The sequence below is a fragment of the Neolamprologus brichardi genome, chromosome 11 (assembly GCF_056152115.1).
Source record: "Neolamprologus brichardi isolate AB-2024 chromosome 11, ASM5615211v1, whole genome shotgun sequence".
NCBI classification, from domain to species: domain Eukaryota; kingdom Metazoa; phylum Chordata; class Actinopteri; order Cichliformes; family Cichlidae; genus Neolamprologus; species Neolamprologus brichardi.
The window spans coordinates 9,200,091-9,220,044 of NC_142114.1; the positions used below are offsets into that span (position 1 = coordinate 9,200,091).

Consider the following 19,954-nt stretch of genomic DNA (forward strand, 5'->3'; position numbering starts at 1 on the left):
TCCTCTCATCAATCATCATCTCACCTTTCATCCCAAACCTTCATCCACCCCCATCATAACCTCAGCTAGGGTTAACTCCATTGCAGCCACTTCATGAATCAATGAACTATCTTACCTGGGTGCCCTTCCCTTCCTCCAAACAGGTTATATTATGTATTTAGAGAGGCCAGAGCCTGATTATCATCATCTGTTTAGATGCCCTAGAGTTTCATGTGTTTTTATGTGGTATATTAAACTTTTTCTTTGAAGAGAAGAAATATGGTAAAATCAACATTAAATCATTGAATGAGTAAAAGTTTTTTTTTTCTTTGGTTAGTAAGTGACAGGAATTTATACAGGATATTTTTAAGGCATGCTAAGGTGTCCGGATAAATACAGTTTTGATGTATCTTGTCAGCACGTGTCTACTTTGAAAGCCGTGCCCGTGCGCTTACTTTCGCTTTCCAACAACCAGACTAAACAGGGTATATGGCGCTCACTGTGCAGACTCCAGCCAGGTCCTGGCAGATCATATAGCCTGAAAAAGAGCTGAACAACTCTCTGGCTGGAATTCTCTGTTTAATAATTAAAAATCCAACTCTGGGTGGTACAACTTGGTGAGCAAAACGGCGAGAGTGAATGAGAGGGGAAAAAGATGGGGCGGGGAGGGAGGAAGAAGACGTGGGGGAGCCCTCCTGACGGTGTAATGTTTCCTTACTTTGTCTGCTGGGGTTAAAAGACGTGGTACATCATTAAGAAGAATATTGAGTGGCAGTGTCACCGACAGATGACCCTTCTAACAGGTCATGGATAGTTCACTCTTAAAAGCCCCCCAGCCCGCTAAATACTTCCCCTCCCCCCGCCTCTGTATCCTCAGCCATAGGTGTGAGTTCAGGGCTGAGAATTTGCACTCACACAGTGGCCGTTTTAATTTCTTTGTTTTCCCTTTTTTTTTTTAGTGCAAAGAGCGCAGTCAAGTTTAGCTACTGTATGATAAAACAATCATTTCAGGCAGCATATGCTACACCACCATAGCTTTTTTGGCACCCATGGATGACTCAGCTCATACTAAAGCAGCATATGCATTCATCGACACCAGAACTTCATCACTATCCTTGTGAGGTCATTACATCGGTGAATACACTCGGTCTCTTCTCAGCTCTTCTGTTTTGCTTCTTCCTCTGTCTTCTTTGTCTTTTCGCCCCTTTTTTCATCCCTCTCTGTGCATTTCTTGTCTGTCTGAGTTTGAGAACTGGGGAGACAGCCCCTTTTCATTTGTCTTCATAAGCCTCATTTATTTTTGCAGCCAGATGTGAACTGACACACATCACTCAGTGCAGCCCTCCCAACCTGACTCCCCTTCTTCCTTCCATCAGCACCCTCGAGCCCCACCCACCCTCCTTCTGGGAGGTCAGGCAAGCACCCAACCACCTCCTACAACCCCCCACCCCCCACCCTCTCATCTGCATCCCCCACCCCACCCCCACCCCTAAATCCATTCAGCATTGCACAAGATGAATGTGTCTTTAAAGCAGAGATTGATTGTGGATATCAGAGTTATGGCGCCATTCATCACAGCAGATATTATTCAGACGAGCAGGATTGAACAAGGAGGTGGGACTCTTGAGCCCACGGGTGAGTTCTTGGGGGAAGATGGGCTTTAAACTTAGAGGGAGTTTAATAGATTTTAGATGAGTATGTGTGTGTGTATGTGTGTCATTTTGTGTGTTTGGAAATGAATGGGTGTGTTTATTCTCATGTACTTGCTTTTACCTTCATAAGTCTGCCACACTTGGGAACGCTGGCATGTGTTTGCGTCTGGCTTTTTCTCATCTCTATTCTCGTCAGTGTGCGTGTGTGTGTGTAGCTGTCTGCATTGATCTCCACTGATGTGATCCTCCTTCAGAGTCTGTTCTCATCAGACTCTGATTTACGGCTTCATTAGGATCCTTGCGCTACCTCCCCTTCTTTTTGTCTCCCTCCTTTCGCCAGGTCACTCTTAGAGACACACACAAATACACTCGGCCACAGTCAACACACACTCTGTGAACGGAAAGCTGCAGCTAAAGGACTTTTCATCGCAACACTTTGTATAGTTGGTTTCTGTTCTGTTTGTCATCTTTATGAATAATCTCTCATTATTCATCAAGGCTTAGCACCTCATTGTGCCTTGAGAGTTGAAGTGCTGTGGCGGTTTTGGAGGTGCTTCCCTACCCCCAGGCAGCCCCACTCTGCTGAAAAGAGCCCTCATTGTGTGTGTCGTCTTTTATGGTGCTGTCTGAAAGAGAGGGATGCACTCCAGTCGGCATTCAAATGCACGCGGTAAAGCAGCCAGTAGAGCAGGACAAACACCACAGGTTGTAAACGCATTGAAAAGAAGTGTGTGTGTGTGTGCGCGCGCGTGTGTGTGTGTGTCTTCGAGTCTGTAAGGGTGTGTGCGTGCATGAGGATGTGTTAACGTGAATGTGAGCGTGTGTGAGTCTGGGCAGGCTCTTGACTGAAAGGTTTTCACTCTCTTTACCTCCACTTTTTCTCTCCTGATACAGTTTGCCACTTACTTTTACTCCATTTTTTCTGCCCACCTGTCTTCTGTAGAAATGACTTTCTTCTTCCTCCACGAAGAAAAGAACCTCAAAGTTTCTACTTCTCGTGTTTTCACCCCTCCCCACCTCCCTACCGAACTATTATCAGGAGTCAAGTCATGCAGAAATGTAAAAAAAATAAGAAGGTAATCACACTTTGTGCTGGTGCTTTTGTCGTCAGTCCGTGATGGAAATGGGTCTAAATATGAGATTAGAACCTGCCGGTGACTGATGCTATTAGGCAGATATGCCATAGACTTTACTATCTCCCATGAAGGATTAGCGCAAATTATACTGGGAGACAGGCTTGATTTCTCCTCTGCCTGGGTGGATGTGGGCATTTGAGGCACTCTAAGTTGACAGCGTCTGTCTCTGCTTAGTTCTCTGAGACAGGTTGTGTGACAGCTGATGCCAGGCAAGGGCTTAAAAAGTGTGTATGTGTGGGTGTCTATTTGTGTGTTGGCCGATGTTTGGTCTGTATGTGTGTGTGTGTGTGTGTGTGAGTGCGTGAGAGTAGGAGAGTTATAAACTGACAGGCGAGTGTGTTTGAATGTGATTGCACGTCAATGACTTCTTTTTTTTTCAGAAAACAGGTTCTCTTTGAGTAGGGTGACAATTGGGATAGGCTAATTTTAAGCCTGGTGGCTTCCTCTTTAATTCTACACACACTCTTATCTGGCATTATATTAAATAATTAAACTGTCTGTTAGATTGTCCAGGTGAAGCTGCTGTTTTTGTAGATTTAAAGGAAGAAACGTGGGTCAGACACCAGACCAAGTGCTAGTTTCAGTGTTTAAATCCACCTTTAGGGAGGCTGATTAAAAACAGAAGCTAGATAAATATTTCTGTCTTTACTTTCATTCAGAATGGTGTGTCGTGACAGAAAGCTAGTTGACTCCTTCACGTTGTGCGTATCTCAAATTGTATGAGCAATCTTTAACTGCAGGATATAACAAAAAGAAAGTGGTCAATCACTTTGTTGAGCTCTTAGGAATGTTTTACTGAACATGCAAATGCTCCCCATTTTAGCCCGTCTGTCTCCTCTTGGTGATCTGATTTAGGAGGGTGACATGTCCTTTAATGTTGGGCAGTAAACTGGAGGATTGGATTTATAGCCTGAAGCCTTGTTTTTCCTCTGGCTGTCTCTGCCTGTTGGCTCCCATGACGACAATTCAAGTTTCTGTTACTGCATTTAAGGTGGTTTCAATAGTGCAACCGTTCATTTCTACCTTAAATCCTGCGTCTGCGTATGTCAGGACATTGCCCGACACGAGAGAAGCTTCACAAATGACTTTCTGTCAAATATTACCCGATTCTGAACAATTACAGCAAGCTGAGGTCATTTTGGGGTTAAACTTAAACACGAAATGTTCTTGTTGCTCTTGATCATTGAGAATAACTAATTTTAAATTCAATCAGTGCAACACATAAATGCAGCAAAGTAGTAATTCAACAGTTGGACCCAAAAAAAGCCGGCTCTACTGCAACCATTCACATCCTCGTCCTCAGATTTCAGCTCCGTCTCCCAACTCATCAGATTTCTCTCTTCTCTATCCTCCTGTTTAGTTTGTGTGGTGTGATGCAGAGTGGTGCTCTGCTGTGTCAGCAGGACTGAAACAGGTCAAAATCTGCCTCCGATTGGTGTCGAGTTAGACCATTATGTACTGTAAAGCTTGTAAGGGAGTCCTCTTTTAATATAACGCGACTAACATACCTCAAATTTACTCCTGTGAGTTTCTGAACAGTCTGCCTCTGAACTGTACTTTAGAATCATGTGAAAATGTTGGTGTTTCTAAAAACAAAAGCATTTTTATTTTGCAAAGGAAACTTTTTTTGCATTAAAAGTCACGTCAGCGCCAGCTTTGGTATAAGAAGCCATTATTGGTCTCCTCTACAGGCGGATGTTCCAAATCAGTCTCATCCTCACGGCACAGTTTGAGTGATCAGTCCGAGGCCTAGTTTGCTGCTGCCAGCATGGGACACGATGTTCTATTCTTTATTTATTTCCACGGCCCATGCATTTTTCCCATATAAAGACAGTCTATGTCCGACCGTGTCAACGTGTGATGGATTGCATAGTCCTCTTCTCTAAGGAAGAGAAAAGGGGGGGATGGTGGAAAGAAGGGAAGAAAAGAAGGAGTGAGAGAAGGAGGAAACGGAGTGGTGCGGTGCAGCAGTGAAGGACATGGCAGCTTAGTGCTGGCCAAAAAGACTGTGCTGAACACCTGCTCCTGTCTCCAACGCCCCTTCAACCTCCTCATTACCTGTCAATCTATCACAAGGCAGCCAGATCAAATGTCTGCAGCAGCCAGGACTCGCACAGGGAGGGAGTCGGGGAATGAGGGAAGGAGGGGAGAATAGCAAGGAAAGAAAGAAGGGAGAGAGAGAAGGACAGATTGCATGTCTGGGAGAGCTGAAAATGATGGGGAAGTAAATGGAGCAGCTGCGTGTGCATATCGAAGATCTGTTGATAATTTGGAGTAAACTTTGTTCTTCTGGAGGTAGTTTGTCATGTTGCTATATTTAGAATTCATGGAATACAGACTGCATGTCAGTAGTTGGATGTGACATTATGTAAATCTGCTTTATCATTGTCGGTAGGGGGTTTAAAAAAAATAGGAACGATTCTCAAATCAGACATTCGCTTCCAAATAAAAGAAAAAAAGAGCATGTTTGGAGAACTTTTTGGCATCCATCTGGTCAATATCTTAAATCAAACACTTCTCAAACAAATCAAAGGCAATCATGTTGTCAGAGTTTCTAAGCAGCAGCCTGCTGTTTCCATTCCTAACTGTGCTCTAGAGCACTGCGCAGACTCACCGTACAGCACCCTCTGGCCTTTGATAGGCACCTTTGTGCAAAAAGATGGGAACCTGTGACAGACAAGCTCCTCTATAGGAAGGTGGGGCCTGTGGTTTCAGATTACAGCCACAGCGCTGACACTGTGTGACTGTGTTTGTGTGCTGCACACACACACGTTTATGTATACGGTGAGCACCTTTGCATGTGTGTAGGAGAGCATGCTGTCTGAATTAAATGTATACGTGTGGTTGTGTGTTTGTGTGTGTGTGTGCTTTAAAAAGCAGATGAATTTGAGCTCATCAATGTGCATTAGTGCACACATGACCAGCCCCAAGCCCTCGAGTTCTGATCCCTCTCAATCCCCGCTCTTTCCCTCTCTCTTACATTTTCAGTCTTTCTTAAGCTCCCTTGCCCCTCTCTCTCCTTTAGTGTGTGAGCTGTGGTGATTTACGGTAATTATCCATCGTTGGGTCATCTATCAGGCTGGCTGTTGCTAGGAGATGGAAGCAGCTGCTGCTGGCTGTTGTCTTGTCAGGGACAGTGCATGTGTGTGTGCGTGTGTGTGTGTTTGTACATACTTGTGTTTGTGTGTGTTTCCTGGGATCTGGGTAAGGACGTGTAGGTACTTCTGTGTGTGTTTACTGGCAGTGTGTGTGTTTGTACAGGTAAAATGGGCCATCCTGATGTAGGGATTTAAAAGCGCAGGTGTTGCAAAAGAAAGACGGAAGCAATGAAGTCAATGGATGGAGAGAAGGATTATAAGAAGGAGTGAGGGTGGGGTCAGAGGTTGAAAGAGTCCAGGTGGAAACTTAGTGCGTGTGCATGTTTGGGGAGGGTGGGCAGCTTAAAAGGCACAGGTGTGTGTGTGTGTGTGATAGACAGGGGAACTGAATGATAAATTTATCTAGGCAGATGGAAGTTAGAAGAAGTCGGGCCTTGGGGAGTAGTTTTAGTGGCTGTGAAAATTGCAAGATTGCATGTGAGTGTGTGTGTGTGTGTGGCTTGTGAATAAAGTACATTTTCTATTGGCAGGTGATCATCCACAGATGGGTGCCGGTTCAGATCCCCACCGAGGGTCCTATTTCTCTTTATTTTGTCCTTGTAATCCACCTTAACCCATTGTGTTGACACCGTTTCAGGTTTCATGTTCTGTGCGCGCCATTCATGCTGAAGCTGAGGGAACCAATCCTCACACGCAGGGAAAGGTCAAACTGCAAATAGTGTAGTCTTAACAGTAGGCTTTCAATAGACATATGAGAGGGAGTTTTCAAAAGTACTATCCCCACAGGTAAAGTGGGACATGTTTCTCTTTCACAGAGACTGCAAAAAAAGCAGCACTTAAAAAAATTTACTGCCAGTTGTAATAATAATTCAGGATGCAGTGTTCCACATTTAGAGGCGCCAGTGGCCTGTAGTTATCCGTTGTGTCCCACCAATTTTGCACAGTGTTGTATTGAACAATTTTCCTCTCTTTCTGCAAATAAGTAAATATTCACATTCTAATATAAGTGAGCTATTCAAATATGTATTAGTTACTCTTGCGCACAGAAAATACCATTAATGTACCATGCATACTGAGGCCACTTCGCACTGCAGCCTAAAAAGGCTGCTGATGAAGCTGTCTTCACTACCTCTTAGCCTCCTTGTACTTTCACTAAAGTTTCATTTGCTTTAACCTGTTGGCAGGTCTGAAAGAGGCAGCTGGATACAAGCCACACATCCATATGAGCCACGGTAACTGTAAATACAGCCTCCACTCTCAGCTCTCCATACCAGCCTAATTAGTGCCAGTTAGCATTTGTCATTGCATTTAGGGGTGAAGATTAGAAACACCTCTCAATTAATCTGCAATCAGCCTGTTTGTTAATTAGCTAACCTGTTCTAAGTGGCCTTCAGGGCTCTTGTGTAATTAGCTAAGCTGCTGAGAAACAGGTCTGTGTGTTGACATTGACCTAAAGCTTACACACGTGTGCACAATACACACACAAACACACACATTTGTATATGCTGTATGCTGTTGAAGACCGTATAGGTGTCTCCAGTCATACTCAAGAAACTTGGTTTCCCCGTAAACTACATATAAACACGAGCGTACCAGCTGCATCTTCTGTGTGTTCATGGGAAAAAGAGGCTTAAAAAAGGCACAAACACACACACACACACACCCAAAACACCCACTCCATTACTCAGTTTATTAGTAGTCGCAAGTGTACTGTGCTCATCCAGACATACATATTTGCACGTCGTCATGCTTGCAGCAATGCGCTGATTGTTTCTTCCTTCACTCTGAGACAAAACTGCGTCCCTCAAAAGTATTCCTAGAAAAGGCAGGAGGGAGGAAAAAAAATACATACTGTACTCCCCGAGCACGTACACTCTTTTTAACATTTCATCCTTTTCAAGTGCAACAACATTCTCACCAAAATGAACAGCTTCTCCATTGCTGTGTCGAACCTTTTTTTTTTTTTTCCCTCGCTCACTTCAAAGCCATTTGTTTACCCTGCTGCCTCCTGACATTGTCTGTGGTAATTAAAGGAGCGCAGTGAAATTTATGGTTTAATTATACAGGCCTTGTTATGCAGAGAGGACCAGGATGGGCTGATATGCTCAATAAAAATAAATAAATTCCATACGGGTTTATTGAACACGCTTTTGCAAGGGGCCGGGGTGGGGGGTGGGGGCATCATTCCAGCGGCTCAGGTGTGTGTGTGTGTGTGTGTTCTTCTGTATGCAAATGTGTGTATGTTTATTTATGTATTGCCTCGCAGGGTTGCTGCTCAGCGTGCAGTGTGAGTGGGTGAGAATGAAATGTAAAAAAAAAAAAAAATAGCCAGATGAATTGCAATCGATTGGCGCTGGTTCACTGTATTGATCCCTGAGCATGTTAAAGCCTGCTGTACTCCATGAAGAACACTCAGTCAGTCAGTGTGGGCTCACCCCCGTGCACCCCCACCCTCTCCCCTTCCTCATCCACCCCTTTGTGAACGAATGCATGGCTGTACCTTATACGCACTAAATCACTTTGTTTTGTTACTGTGTGTATACGTACAAAGCAGATATGATGGCAACCGCAGCCCCACCTCGCATATAGGCGAGAGTGTACGTGCGTGTGTGTGTGTTTTGGTGTTAAGCATGCACCGTAATGGAGAGTGATCTTGGCTGTGGCCCACAAGCAAGCTTCTCTGAACTGATCTTTGAGTTGGGTATAAATAGCGCTGGCTCTATAAATAAAACAGCAGCACCTTTCGCACTCACTCTCTCTCATTTGCGCACACATTCAGCCCCTCTACTTAGACATTACACCTGCCCAGGCACTTACATGGCACTCGTGTGCATAAACACTCCAACACGAGCTGCCCATTAATCCATATATCATTCTTTTTAAGGTCGTATAGAAGGAAGTCTGCGGGACATATTTACACGAGAGTGTGACCTGTAGCAGGTTAGCGCCTCTAATAATCTAAGTAATCTCATCTGGTGAACAGAATTTAGGCAACTAAGTGGACACTTTGTATGCATTTTTATTCTTTCAAAACACACTGAACCTGAGCTCCTTTCTCTCAAAGACCAAAAGGAAACTCTTACAACTTCCAGCTAGCATATGCTTTGCTTTCAGTAGCTGTCGACCAAGAACTTAAACAGACAGACTGGCAAATAAAGGTCCAGCGTTGATATGTATACACTCAGCTCACTGAACACACAACACTATCTAAAGCATCACTGCAGTGAGTTTAAATAATGCTACTAGCTCACCGTAACGCAACACGACTTGAGGTATTTGCCGGTGCAAAATGATCGCTAAGAAGGCCAGTGAATATCTGCCAATAAAACTGGATTTCAACACCAGTACCGTGTGCACGACGCTTAATCACTTTTACACCACTTTCTGTGTCAGTCCATTATGTTGCTATGTGTCTGAAGAACAACATGTCCCATCCGCTGCTGTCTGCTGAGCTCAACTCAAGCTAGAAGTGTTTTGAAATGGGGTGCAAAGAGGAAGGGGGGTGGGAGGGGGGGGGAGAGAGATAAATTGGTACAGCGAGCTGGAATGCTGCAGCAGTTATTTAAGGCCCTGTAGGTGCTGCCTAGGCCATATGCTCCCATTATTCCGCTTGGGAGGGGCCCATGTGGGCGTGTGAGCAAAGCCGGAGAGGGGAGGAGGAAGAGGAGGAGGGTGGGAGAAAAAGAGAAAGAAGGGGTAATGGATGAGAGTTAAAGGAGAAAGGTAGCTGAGGAATTATTTTAAGGAGAGAACCCCTATCAAGCGCGGGAGGAATTTTTAAGAACGGGATACCGTGGAGAAGCCTGAGATGAGATGAGAACGAATTAGCTTCTAAAGTAAATGATCGCCTTCACCCTCAATATCCGGCTCTTTCACCGTCGCCTTTGCATAATTCATCTCGTCAAATTTTGAGGTGTGACAGAATATAATTCATGAACTTTTGGGGTCGATAACTTCTCTCGGGCATCTCTATCATTTTCACATCACCAAGCTGAACTTAATAAGATTCTGTATGACACACCTCCTCACTGGTGTTTATTTTGTTACTTTCTACACCTCGTTGAAAGTGAACTATTTGAAAGTGAATAGATGACTCTAGGTCCTCAATCCATCCAGGTGTATTAATATTTATCTATTAAGAAAACAAGGCCCTACCCCTCTCGCTTTCTCTCTCCCTTGTCCCTCGCTATTTCTTGTTCTTCCTATCTGTTCAGTATCTTGTCAAACTGAGGCCTGTGTTCCTGATCAGGGCATTGCTCTCATGTTAGCCGCTTCACAGGAAGCACATCCCAGCATTCCCTCTGACACGCTGGCAGCAGCATTACCATAATTGGCTTTTCTACATGACGGGACAGAGGAAATAATAATGTCATTTTATTTACAGCCCTCTTGTCCCGGTCCGAGAGCTATCACCCCCCCCCTCTTTCTCCAGCTCTGCACCACGCACTGACATACACCCCTCCTTCTCCTCTTCTGTCTCATCTTCTCCTCTCCCTGCGCAGGACGTGAGTCTCGTTCTGCCACGGCGTGTAGGTCAAGCGATGGCTTTTTGATCAGCTCCTGTCCAAAGCCATCAGGCTTGGGAGGCACGTAATGGAGAGCGGGGTGACAAACAGAATCTGGGGAAGGAATAAGACTGCCAGTTTCCTATTAGGGGCCGGCCTAAACGGCCTCTGCCCCCCACCTCACCGCCGCCTTCTACACCCTCCCCGCACCATTCTGCGCCGCGAACCCCACTCCTGCACTGCCTAAATCACATGAGTGAAGGGCCCCATGATTGGACATTAGTGCCGCAAATGACTGCCGTGATTGCCCCCTCTTCCCAAACTCACATCAAATAAATAAAGAAATGTGTGTAAATAAATAGAAGGAGGGGTTGCTGGTGAAACGGAGGTGGTGGCGAGGGGAGGCTGACTGGTTTCATCCCCTTCTTCCCCCCGCCTCTCTGCCTCTCTCTCGCTCGTTTCATCGCCTTTCTGCCTTTCTTATCTGGTTTGTTTGGCTTTGACAGCGGCCAAATGGTGAAGCTCTGCGAGCCTGACAGAGAGTTTTATTGATTTAACAACCAGCAGACTCGCAGCAAAGAAAAAGGAGAAAGCAAAAAAAAAAAGGAAAAAATGGGTAGGGCGGAGAAAGATACAAAGTTTTGAAAAGGAGTGATATGTTTCTGTTCTGCTCCTCGCCAAAAAAGCTGACGTATCCCGCTGGTTGTATTTCATTTGCTATCATTTACAAAAGTCATGCACACACACACACACACAAAAGTTACGCTGCGTGTAGACGGAGAAAATGTTTAAGAGATGATCTGTACATAGGTCCATCGCTCTGTCTCGCTGTGAGGCCCAGTGTTGTGTTGAGGCAGCAGGCAGGGCGTTCACCGCAGACTTTTCATCAGAAAACATGATATCAAACATAACAGGGCACTGCACAGACTCGTCTGGTGTGGTCCCTGAGTGCTCGCGTTAAACGCACAAACTTGATCACGGATTGCGATAGCAAACATCTGTAATGGCGCACGGCGCTCTGCAATCTTTACATATTAGGCAGAAGTTAGAATCAAGGGTGCTTCATGGGTGCATTAGTTTGGGTAGTCCTTCAGGAACTATCTCATTTAAATATGAATAATAATAAATGAGGCAGATGGGAACAAAACACATACTTGAGCTCTTTTAAAGCTCTTATCTCTAATCAAATAAGGGTCTGTGTTCCAAAGTGTATTTGGTAACCAGAGACATGAAAACCTTTGATAATGCATGCATTACAGCTCTATTAAGTGTGTATGTCAATCTATTTGTGCATTATGCATTTTTAAAAGAGCTCTTTACAACACTTAAAGGGGCTTCTACAAACCCATTTTGCTACTTTACAAATTTTATAAGCCTTTTTGTTAGCGCTACATTAACCCTCTGAGCAGGTACCAGGAGATCAGAGACACTGGGTGGATAAGTCTTGCTTCCTTTCCCCGTGTTGTTGCTGTTGTTGTTGTTGCTGGTGATCTGGCGTGGCTGGTGGCGGGCTTGATTGCTGCTGCTTGTGACAGTGAGTCTGCAGTCCTATCCTGGCCGCACTGCCGCCTGTCTCCTTGATGGCGGCACGTCCCCGAGCAAAAGTGACAGGCGCTTTGGCGCCCGTGCAGATGGCCCTGCTCACAGCCATCACCCACTCGGCAAACCAAACCGCCAGGGACGGCACGCCAGCCCTTCCCGGGTCCGCCCCTTGCTGCTGGTGTTGCTCTGCATATGTGCATCCAGGAGAAGAGAAGGGGCTTAATCTGGCCGCCAGTCACAATCGCACTTCTTCAAGTTGTGGGTGATTGAGTTGATGCGTAGCTTCTAATATTTGTTGGGTTTTAGCATCCTGTCAGAATTCATGTGGCATCTCAAAACAGATGGAGAGATCATTTATTTCAGACTCAAGTTTCATCACGAACGTTGTACGTTTATGGCTTGCGAAGCCGTCCACTTGCTGCCTGTGATTTTTACAGATGTCTGTCTCTGCCAGTCTTTTGTCTGTGGGCTTTTGATATCTCCCTCTTTGTTGTTTCCATGACAACATGGCAGGACAGGAATTGATTGACAGGGATCGTCAAAGGGTTCCCTGGCGACCTGCTCATCGTTCGAAGCCCCTCCCTGCTGCAGTCTGTGTTTTGTCACTCACCCAGGGATATTTCTGATCTGCTGCTTCTCATTCCTGCTGTCTGTGTATCTGCGTGTCTACTTATTAAACACTGCCAGCTATTGGGGTTTAGCTGGTTTTTTTGGCTGCAGCTGATGTGAGTGACTCACATAGGTAATTCCTACTGTATGCTTGCGCCGTTCCTGTGTGCTTGAGAAGAATGGATAGCCGTTCTGCAGGATGCTTTGTATATTAAAAAGGCTGATATGTATTGATAGCCTCCTCTTTTGGAAGCGGGTTAGTGAGAGGGAAGGCACTGTAGCAGAAGACACTCTGCAGATGTGTTGTAGAGAGTACAGCACATAATGCTAATCTGCTGTGTTAGGGATTTTCAGGAGTTTTAGAAACTGTCTCGGTCTCAGTCTGTCAGTGGGATTGAAGCGCAGCCAGGTTCTCCTGTAGTGCTCTCATTTCACAGAAATCCTGTCAGGCGTTAGGGGAGTATGTTGCTCATTTGGAGAAGGGTGTATCAGTAGCACACAGCGAACTCAGACTTATAGGCAATATTATGGTCGGTGGGTTCAGGTTTGCGCTGTAAGAGCAAATGTGTACGAGTGGGGGGAAAAAATGCATAAAGTACACACATGGGCACGGAAGGTGAGCATGCGTGCGGAGTCGCAATCGCAAACAGGCACTTACGGAGGCACTCACACGTACGCACATGCACATCATCACATACTCACAGTTGATGGTGCAGCTGCTCACCTCCTCCCCGCCGCCACCCACCACCCTCCACCCTCCACCCATCTCCTCTCAGGCAGCAGTAAATGGTGCCAGTGTATATATATCAGGTATTATGTCCACTTAGATTATGATATGACAGGTTAGCGTGCCGTTTGAAGTTGACAGCACATCTGTTTCATCGGGAGAGACTGATACTGGCATGTAGGACACACATCTCACCATGCAGGAAGGAGATAAAGGAAGAAGCTAGGGGGCCGTCTTTCCTGTCTCCCTGCCTCACTCACCCTCTTCTTTCTCCCTTTTTTTCCCTCTCATTCCGCCTCTCCCCACCTAATAAACCCACCGCCTCCTGCTCACTTTTTCTTTCTCTCCCACGTCGTCTTCTCATTCACTTATTCTCCCCCTAACCATCTCCTGTCTGCGCAACTTGCTAATGCTTACTGTGCCTTTCTTTGCATGCACACACACACTCACAAAAATGCACGTTTCCAAATGCATGTAGTCTGTCTTTCAATCTCATTTGTCTTTACGTTTTTTTTCTTCCTTGAAACCTGTTACATCTTAGTTCTGTTTCCGCTTGGCTTTTTTTCTTTGATCGAGTGTTTGCCTTCCTGTTTTAATTTGTCTCTTTAAGACATTGTCCGTGTTGTCGTGGATCATCGAACAGCTGGAGTGCAAATATATAAACTGGTTGCATTTGTATTGCTCTCAAACCAGAGAGCATTGTTTTTCCAGTTCCTGCATAGTAGCACAGTTGAAAATGGCCGTCAGCTAATTGGAGTGGGTTAGGAAAACTGTGATATCTCCAAAGTGGTAATTTTTTTCTTCTGTCCCTCTCCAGTCGAATAACTTGAATGGGAGAGGAGCTAGGCTTCATGGAGTAGATGAGTGAGATGCAGTACAGGCTTGGAAAAGTGAGAAAGAAAGAGAAGGGAGGGAGCTGAACATGTAAGCATGCAGCTGGCTAACAAGGCCAAACAGCCAGTCATTTCCTGGGGAACATGAGGCATGTGTGGAGGAATAGATAGTTGGGAAGGAAAAAGACAACTGTCAGAAGCTCAGTGATTTATTTTTCCCTTGGAGGTTTTTTTCACCACTGGCTTTCAGAGACACATGTGTGCAAAGTACACACAAAGTCATGCATGCATGCATGCAAACATATACGCACACTCACATTGGGTGAGAATAAAAGCCTGCATTTCCCACCATTGAGCATTCATTCCATGTTATTTTGACAGTGGTCCTGTTAGTGTGCTGTAAATCTTTAATTTCACTGAGCTGACCTCTTTTCTTCTCTCCCCCCCCCCCTTCATTTTTATCTCCTCTCTCTTGCTGTCTCTCTGTACTCCAGCGTACATGCCCGAGGACGAGCTTAAGGCAGCTGCTCACGATGAGGAAGAGCACCTGCAAGATGACGGCCTCTCATTAGATGGCCAGGACACTGAGTTCCTCTGCAACGAGGAAGAAGAAGACGTGGATGGGGGCCGACCACCTAGCTACAGAGACTCCCCACTCAGCAATGGCACTAACCCTGATGCTGGATACGGGTCTCCGCTTAGTGATGCTAGCGACCGACTTGCAGACTTCAAGAGCACCTCTTCCAGGGATGGTCAGGAGAGGGAGGGCTCAGCTTTCCCCTTCCGTCCCAACAACGGCCTCTCTTTCCAGGACAGCCTGGCACAGATGAAGGCCGTCTATGCAAACCTCATCTCAGATGCCTCTTGGTCTAGCATCACAATGGACATCATGAAATCTAAGCCTGCTGCAGCTGGCAGTGTCAACAGTGCCCTCACTAGCCCAGAACCTGCCTCTACTGCCTCTGTGGCCACAACTACAACCATAAATAAGAGCAGTGGGGTCAACATGGCTAGCAGTCACCATAACGGCAAGACCTCCAGCACCACTGTCAACCACACAGGGAGCACAAGTGGCAGTACAAATGGCACAGCAGCTAGCTCTGTTAGCAGCCACAGTGCAACCAGCAGCAGTGGGAGCAGCAGTGCTGCTGCCAGTAATGGTAGTGGTGTAGCCTATGACTGGCATCAGGCAGCACTTGCCAAAACACTTCAGCAGACCCCCTATCACCTTTTACCAGAGCCTAGCCTCTTCAGCACAGTGCAGCTCTACCGACAGAACAACAAGCTGTATGGCTCTGTTTTTACTGGTGCGAGCAAGTTCCGCTGCAAAGACTGCAGTGCTGCCTATGACACACTGGTGGGTTTGACGGTCCACATGAATGAGACGGGCCACTATCGAGATGACAACAAAGACAAAGAGGAAGATCAGGGAAAGCGCTGGTCCAAACCACGTAAGCGTTCCTTGATGGAAATGGAGGGGAAAGAGGACGCCCAGAAAGTTCTGAAATGCATGTACTGTGGCCACTCATTTGAATCTCTGCAAGATCTCAGCGTTCATATGATCAAGACCAAGCATTACCAGAAAGTGCCTCTCAAAGAACCAGTGCCAGCCTTGGCCACTAAACTGGTGCCCACTTCAGCTAAAAAACGTGCTATCCAAGATGCTATAGTCTCTCCATGCTCCCCAGACTCTATCCATGCTGGTAGTGGTGGTGGCAGTGTCTCTCTTGGGGATGTTGGCAAAGACACAAAAGCTGCAGCTAACCCCTATGTTACGCCAAACAACCGCTATGGCTACCAGAATGGTGCCAGCTACACATGGCAGTTTGAAGCTCGCAAAGCACAGATTCTAAAATGCATGGAGTGCGGGAGCTCCCATGATACATTGCAGCAGCTGACTGCCCACATGATGGTTACAGGTCACTTTTTGAAGGTCACAAATTCTGCTTCCAAAAAGGGCAAGCAGCTAGTCTTTGATCCAGTTGTGGAAGAAAAGATTCAGTCTATCCCATTACCGCCAACCACCACCAGACTCCCTGTTCCCAGTACGGTTAAGTCCCAGCCAGTGTCTCCTGCACTATCCTCTGGCTCAGAGGAAAAGAGGGAAGCGGGTGAGGATGAAAAAGTCGAAGGAGGCGAGCAAGTGGAGAAAAAAATCAAGGAAGAGAAAGACGACTCAGGTGAGAAATCTGAGACTGACACCACGTCGTATAAATACCTTAGAGAAGAAGACCTGGAGGAGACCCCTAAAGAGGGTTTAGATATTCTCAAATCCCTTGAGAACACAGTATCTAGTGCTATCAGCAAGGCTCAGACAGGCACGCCCACATGGGGTGGCTACCCTAGCATTCATGCGGCCTACCAGCTGCAGGGTGCCGTGAAAAGCTCAGCTACTGTTCTACCCCCGACTGTCCAGAGTGTTCAGATGCAACCGATGTTTAACAGTGGTCTACGAAGTCTTGTGAGCGACCCCAACTCAGTCATCCACTCACCTCGGAGCCCTTCCTCTCCTACTCCCCTAAGGAGCAATGTCACCGCCATGGAGGAGCTCGTGGAGAAAGTGACAGGAAAAGCTGCCACTGTGAAGAAAGAAAAGGAGGAGAAGATGGTGAGCCTGGAAAGATGCCGACAACCTTCGCTGGGAAAATCCCCGTCCCCTGCACTGAGAGAACAGCGAGAGCATTTGGCATCTCCAAATGACTTTTCCGTAGGTAAACCATCCGGTATGAGAAGTAGCAGCCCGGGCAGTGTAGATTCAGAGCTTATCTGCAAGAAGGAGCCCAAAGAGAGCCTAGTAGATAGCCACAGCAACCATTCAAAGAATGGCTCTGAGACGTGCCAATCCCCAGTAACTAACGGAAACAGTCTTGGCATCATCACCGATCACTCACCTGAAAGTCCTTTCATCAACCCTCTTAGCGCACTCCAATCAATCATGAACACACACCTGGGGAAAGCCTCAAAACCAGTAAGTCCCGCAGCAGATCCACTGTCTATGCTTTACAAAATCAGCAACAGCATGATGGAAAAGCCAGCTTTCAACCCAACTCCTCAGGGCAAGTCAGCTGAGCCCGTCAACCACTACCAGCTGTATGAAAATAATGACCAGCCCATAGACCTGAGTAAAAATAAGTCCGCCACTAATAGCAACAACAACAACAACAAAAGCAGCAGTGCACTTTTGACCAACAGTAGCGTAAATGGTAACAAACCCCTTATTTCCCTCCCTGACACGGTCTCCTCACCCCTGCGAGAGAACGCTCTGATGGACATTTCAGACATGGTAAAGAACCTCACCGGGAGACTTACGCCCAAATCTTCAACTCCCTCCTCCATCTCAGAGAAGTCGGACGCTGATGGCAGCGCGTTTGAGGATGCCCTCGAGGACCTCTCCCCAGTGCAGAAGAGGAAAGGGAGACAGTCAAACTGGAATCCCCAGCATCTCCTCATTCTGCAGGCACAGTTTGCGTCTAGCCTGAGGGAGACCCCAGAGGGCCGCTACGCCATGACCGACCTGGGCCCTCAGGAAAGGGTCCACATCTGTAAATTCACGGGCCTCTCCATGACTACCATATCCCATTGGCTGGCTAATGTCAAGTACCAGCTGAGACGAACTGGGGGCACCAAGTTTCTCAAGAACATGGACTCGTGCCAGCCCGTGTTCCTCTGTGGTGACTGTGCCTCTCAGTTCAGGACTCCCTCCTCCTACATCAGCCACCTGGAGTCTCACCTGGGCTTCAGCTTGAAGGACCTGTCCAAACTGTCAGCTGAGCACCTACGGGAGCAGCAGGCTGCCTCGAAGGTGATCACAGACAAAATGACATTCGGCAGCCCCCTGTCAGCCTTGACCACGCCAGAGGACGACACAGGCTCCGTGTACCAGTGCAGACTTTGCAATCGGACATTCGTCAGCAAACACGCAGTCAAACTGCACCTCAGCAAGACCCATGGCAAGTCTCCAGAGGACCACCTGGTGTTTGTCACCGCTTTGGAGAAACTGGAGAAGCTAGACAAAATGGAGAAGGTTTAAACAATGTCTCGAGCTGAGAGTAAAGACTGACAGCTGTGGAACTGACTCGATTTTCATTGCACTAAAAATGACGTTGTTCACAGTTACTGCACTGGGCCGAACTGAGCCGCCAGAAAAATAAAAATAAAAATCAAGTCTTATTATTATTAATTTTTTTTTTTTGTGATAACTGCCTGACTGGACCATGTCTTTTCATGTCAATTTGTTTTTGTTTTGCCAAGCTTTTTTACACTTATTTTGTAATATATTTATATGCTATTTGTCTGATCTGTGCATGTATTTTAGTGAATCAAGGTTAAACACGAGATTTTAATCTTTTCATGGCAAAAATACAACTACTGCTTCAACGGTAAAAGTGGCGAGTGGACAGAATTGGTGGAAAAGATAACTGTATATTACTTGATATGAAGAAGGTGGAAAATTCAATGTATACACCAAAAGAATGAAAGAAAACCCCGAAAGACTGAAGTAGCACCTTAGACAGTTGAATTTGTAAAGAGAACATGTTTTGAAATATCTTGCATTTGTCAAAATCAGATTTTAAAAGATCAAGGATTATCAACCCCCCCACCCCACCCCGCCCCTCTTTCCTTCTTGGGTTTCTGTCACGGCAATGTTTTTGATGATGAATGGCCTGCTCATAAATCTGTCAGTGTAAAAAAGAGAAAAAAAAAAAGATCACATGAACATTTGGAAAAACTGAAATGCTGCTTCTGGTTCTGAGTCAATCAGTGGAAATGAACGGCCATCGGTATGCAAGTTTGCTGAAGAAACTTTTTCCTTGTTGTGAAGTATCACCTCATAGCAATTTTCCAGGTGTATGGTTTGTTACAACTTTTCTCTTTCTAAACTGTGTCGCTTTATTCAGCTGTAAAGAGAACAGTCCGTCACGTGTAAATGATTACCAGTGAAATGTCAGTACTCCATGAGACATATCTTACCATTTGAAAAACGGCTCAAAATTGTTTGTATCTTAAGGTGTGTGCATTCTTGAACTTTTATATTGTCATTTTTATATACAAAAAGAAAAAGCTAAAAAATAAAAACAGATGGTGTACATAGATATATGCTGTAGAGCTACGAAATGACCTTTTTTTTTTAAAGAAAAATACAAATTTAGCTTCTTTGGCTTGGTTTACAGAAATGATTTTAATTATTACTTGCATCCAACTTGATGCATGAAATGGTGTGGAAAATAAATAAGCGATGCACAATGACTATACATTTCAATGTTTTATCGACAATATTGTAAAGAAAGAAAAAAAAACACGACTTTTTAGCACCGATTAGTTTGTTTCATTTTTCTTTTCTCTCTCTTTCTCTCTCTCTCTCTCTCTCTCTCTCTGAATTGTAAAATAAACCCCAAAGCAGTTGTTAACAGTCAGATTTTTGTGGTTGTGTGTTCTTTTGTCATGGCGGTGCACCGAACTCAAAATGTAAAAACTCGGCTTTGTAGAATTTGCTCTCGAGCAAAGTCAAGTGTGTACACCCATGTCAAATCCTAACCCAGTGTAACAGGATTTCCTCTACTGGCTATTCTTAGCAAACTGGAGGTGAGATTCGAAACGTCTCGCTGCTGGTACATATTCTGTGTTCTGTAACAGGCCTGCTTTTATGTTTTTCCCAAATTGTTAGACAAAATAAAAGTCACTGGTGTCATACTTACAACTGATGACTGAGCCGCATCATACCACCAATGATTATAATGATGAAGATGACGGGGATGATAAGCCTGTAAGGGTGCCTATTGTACAGTAAGAAACCCATGCTAGGCTTGTGACTGGCCTTCGGAGGGCCGTTCTGAAAGAATCAGTGTTGTATTAATGACGGCAGTGTATTTTTT

At 45.6% G+C, this 19,954-nt stretch overlaps 1 protein-coding gene across 2 annotated transcripts in view; it reads left to right on the top strand.

Annotated features, from left to right (window-relative positions):
* Positions 1-19,495, top strand: part of LOC102799526 (teashirt homolog 1-like) — a 35,708-nt gene extending 16,213 nt beyond the window's left edge. For both annotated transcript variants that reach the window (XM_006794877.3, XM_006794876.3), the window contains exon 3: positions 14,576-19,495. In XM_006794877.3, coding sequence (XP_006794940.1) covers positions 14,576-18,111 — 3,536 coding nt within the window. In that variant the 3' untranslated portion in view covers positions 18,112-19,495. The remainder of the gene's footprint in view (positions 1-14,575) is intronic.
* Positions 19,496-19,954: the final 459 nt, after the last annotated feature.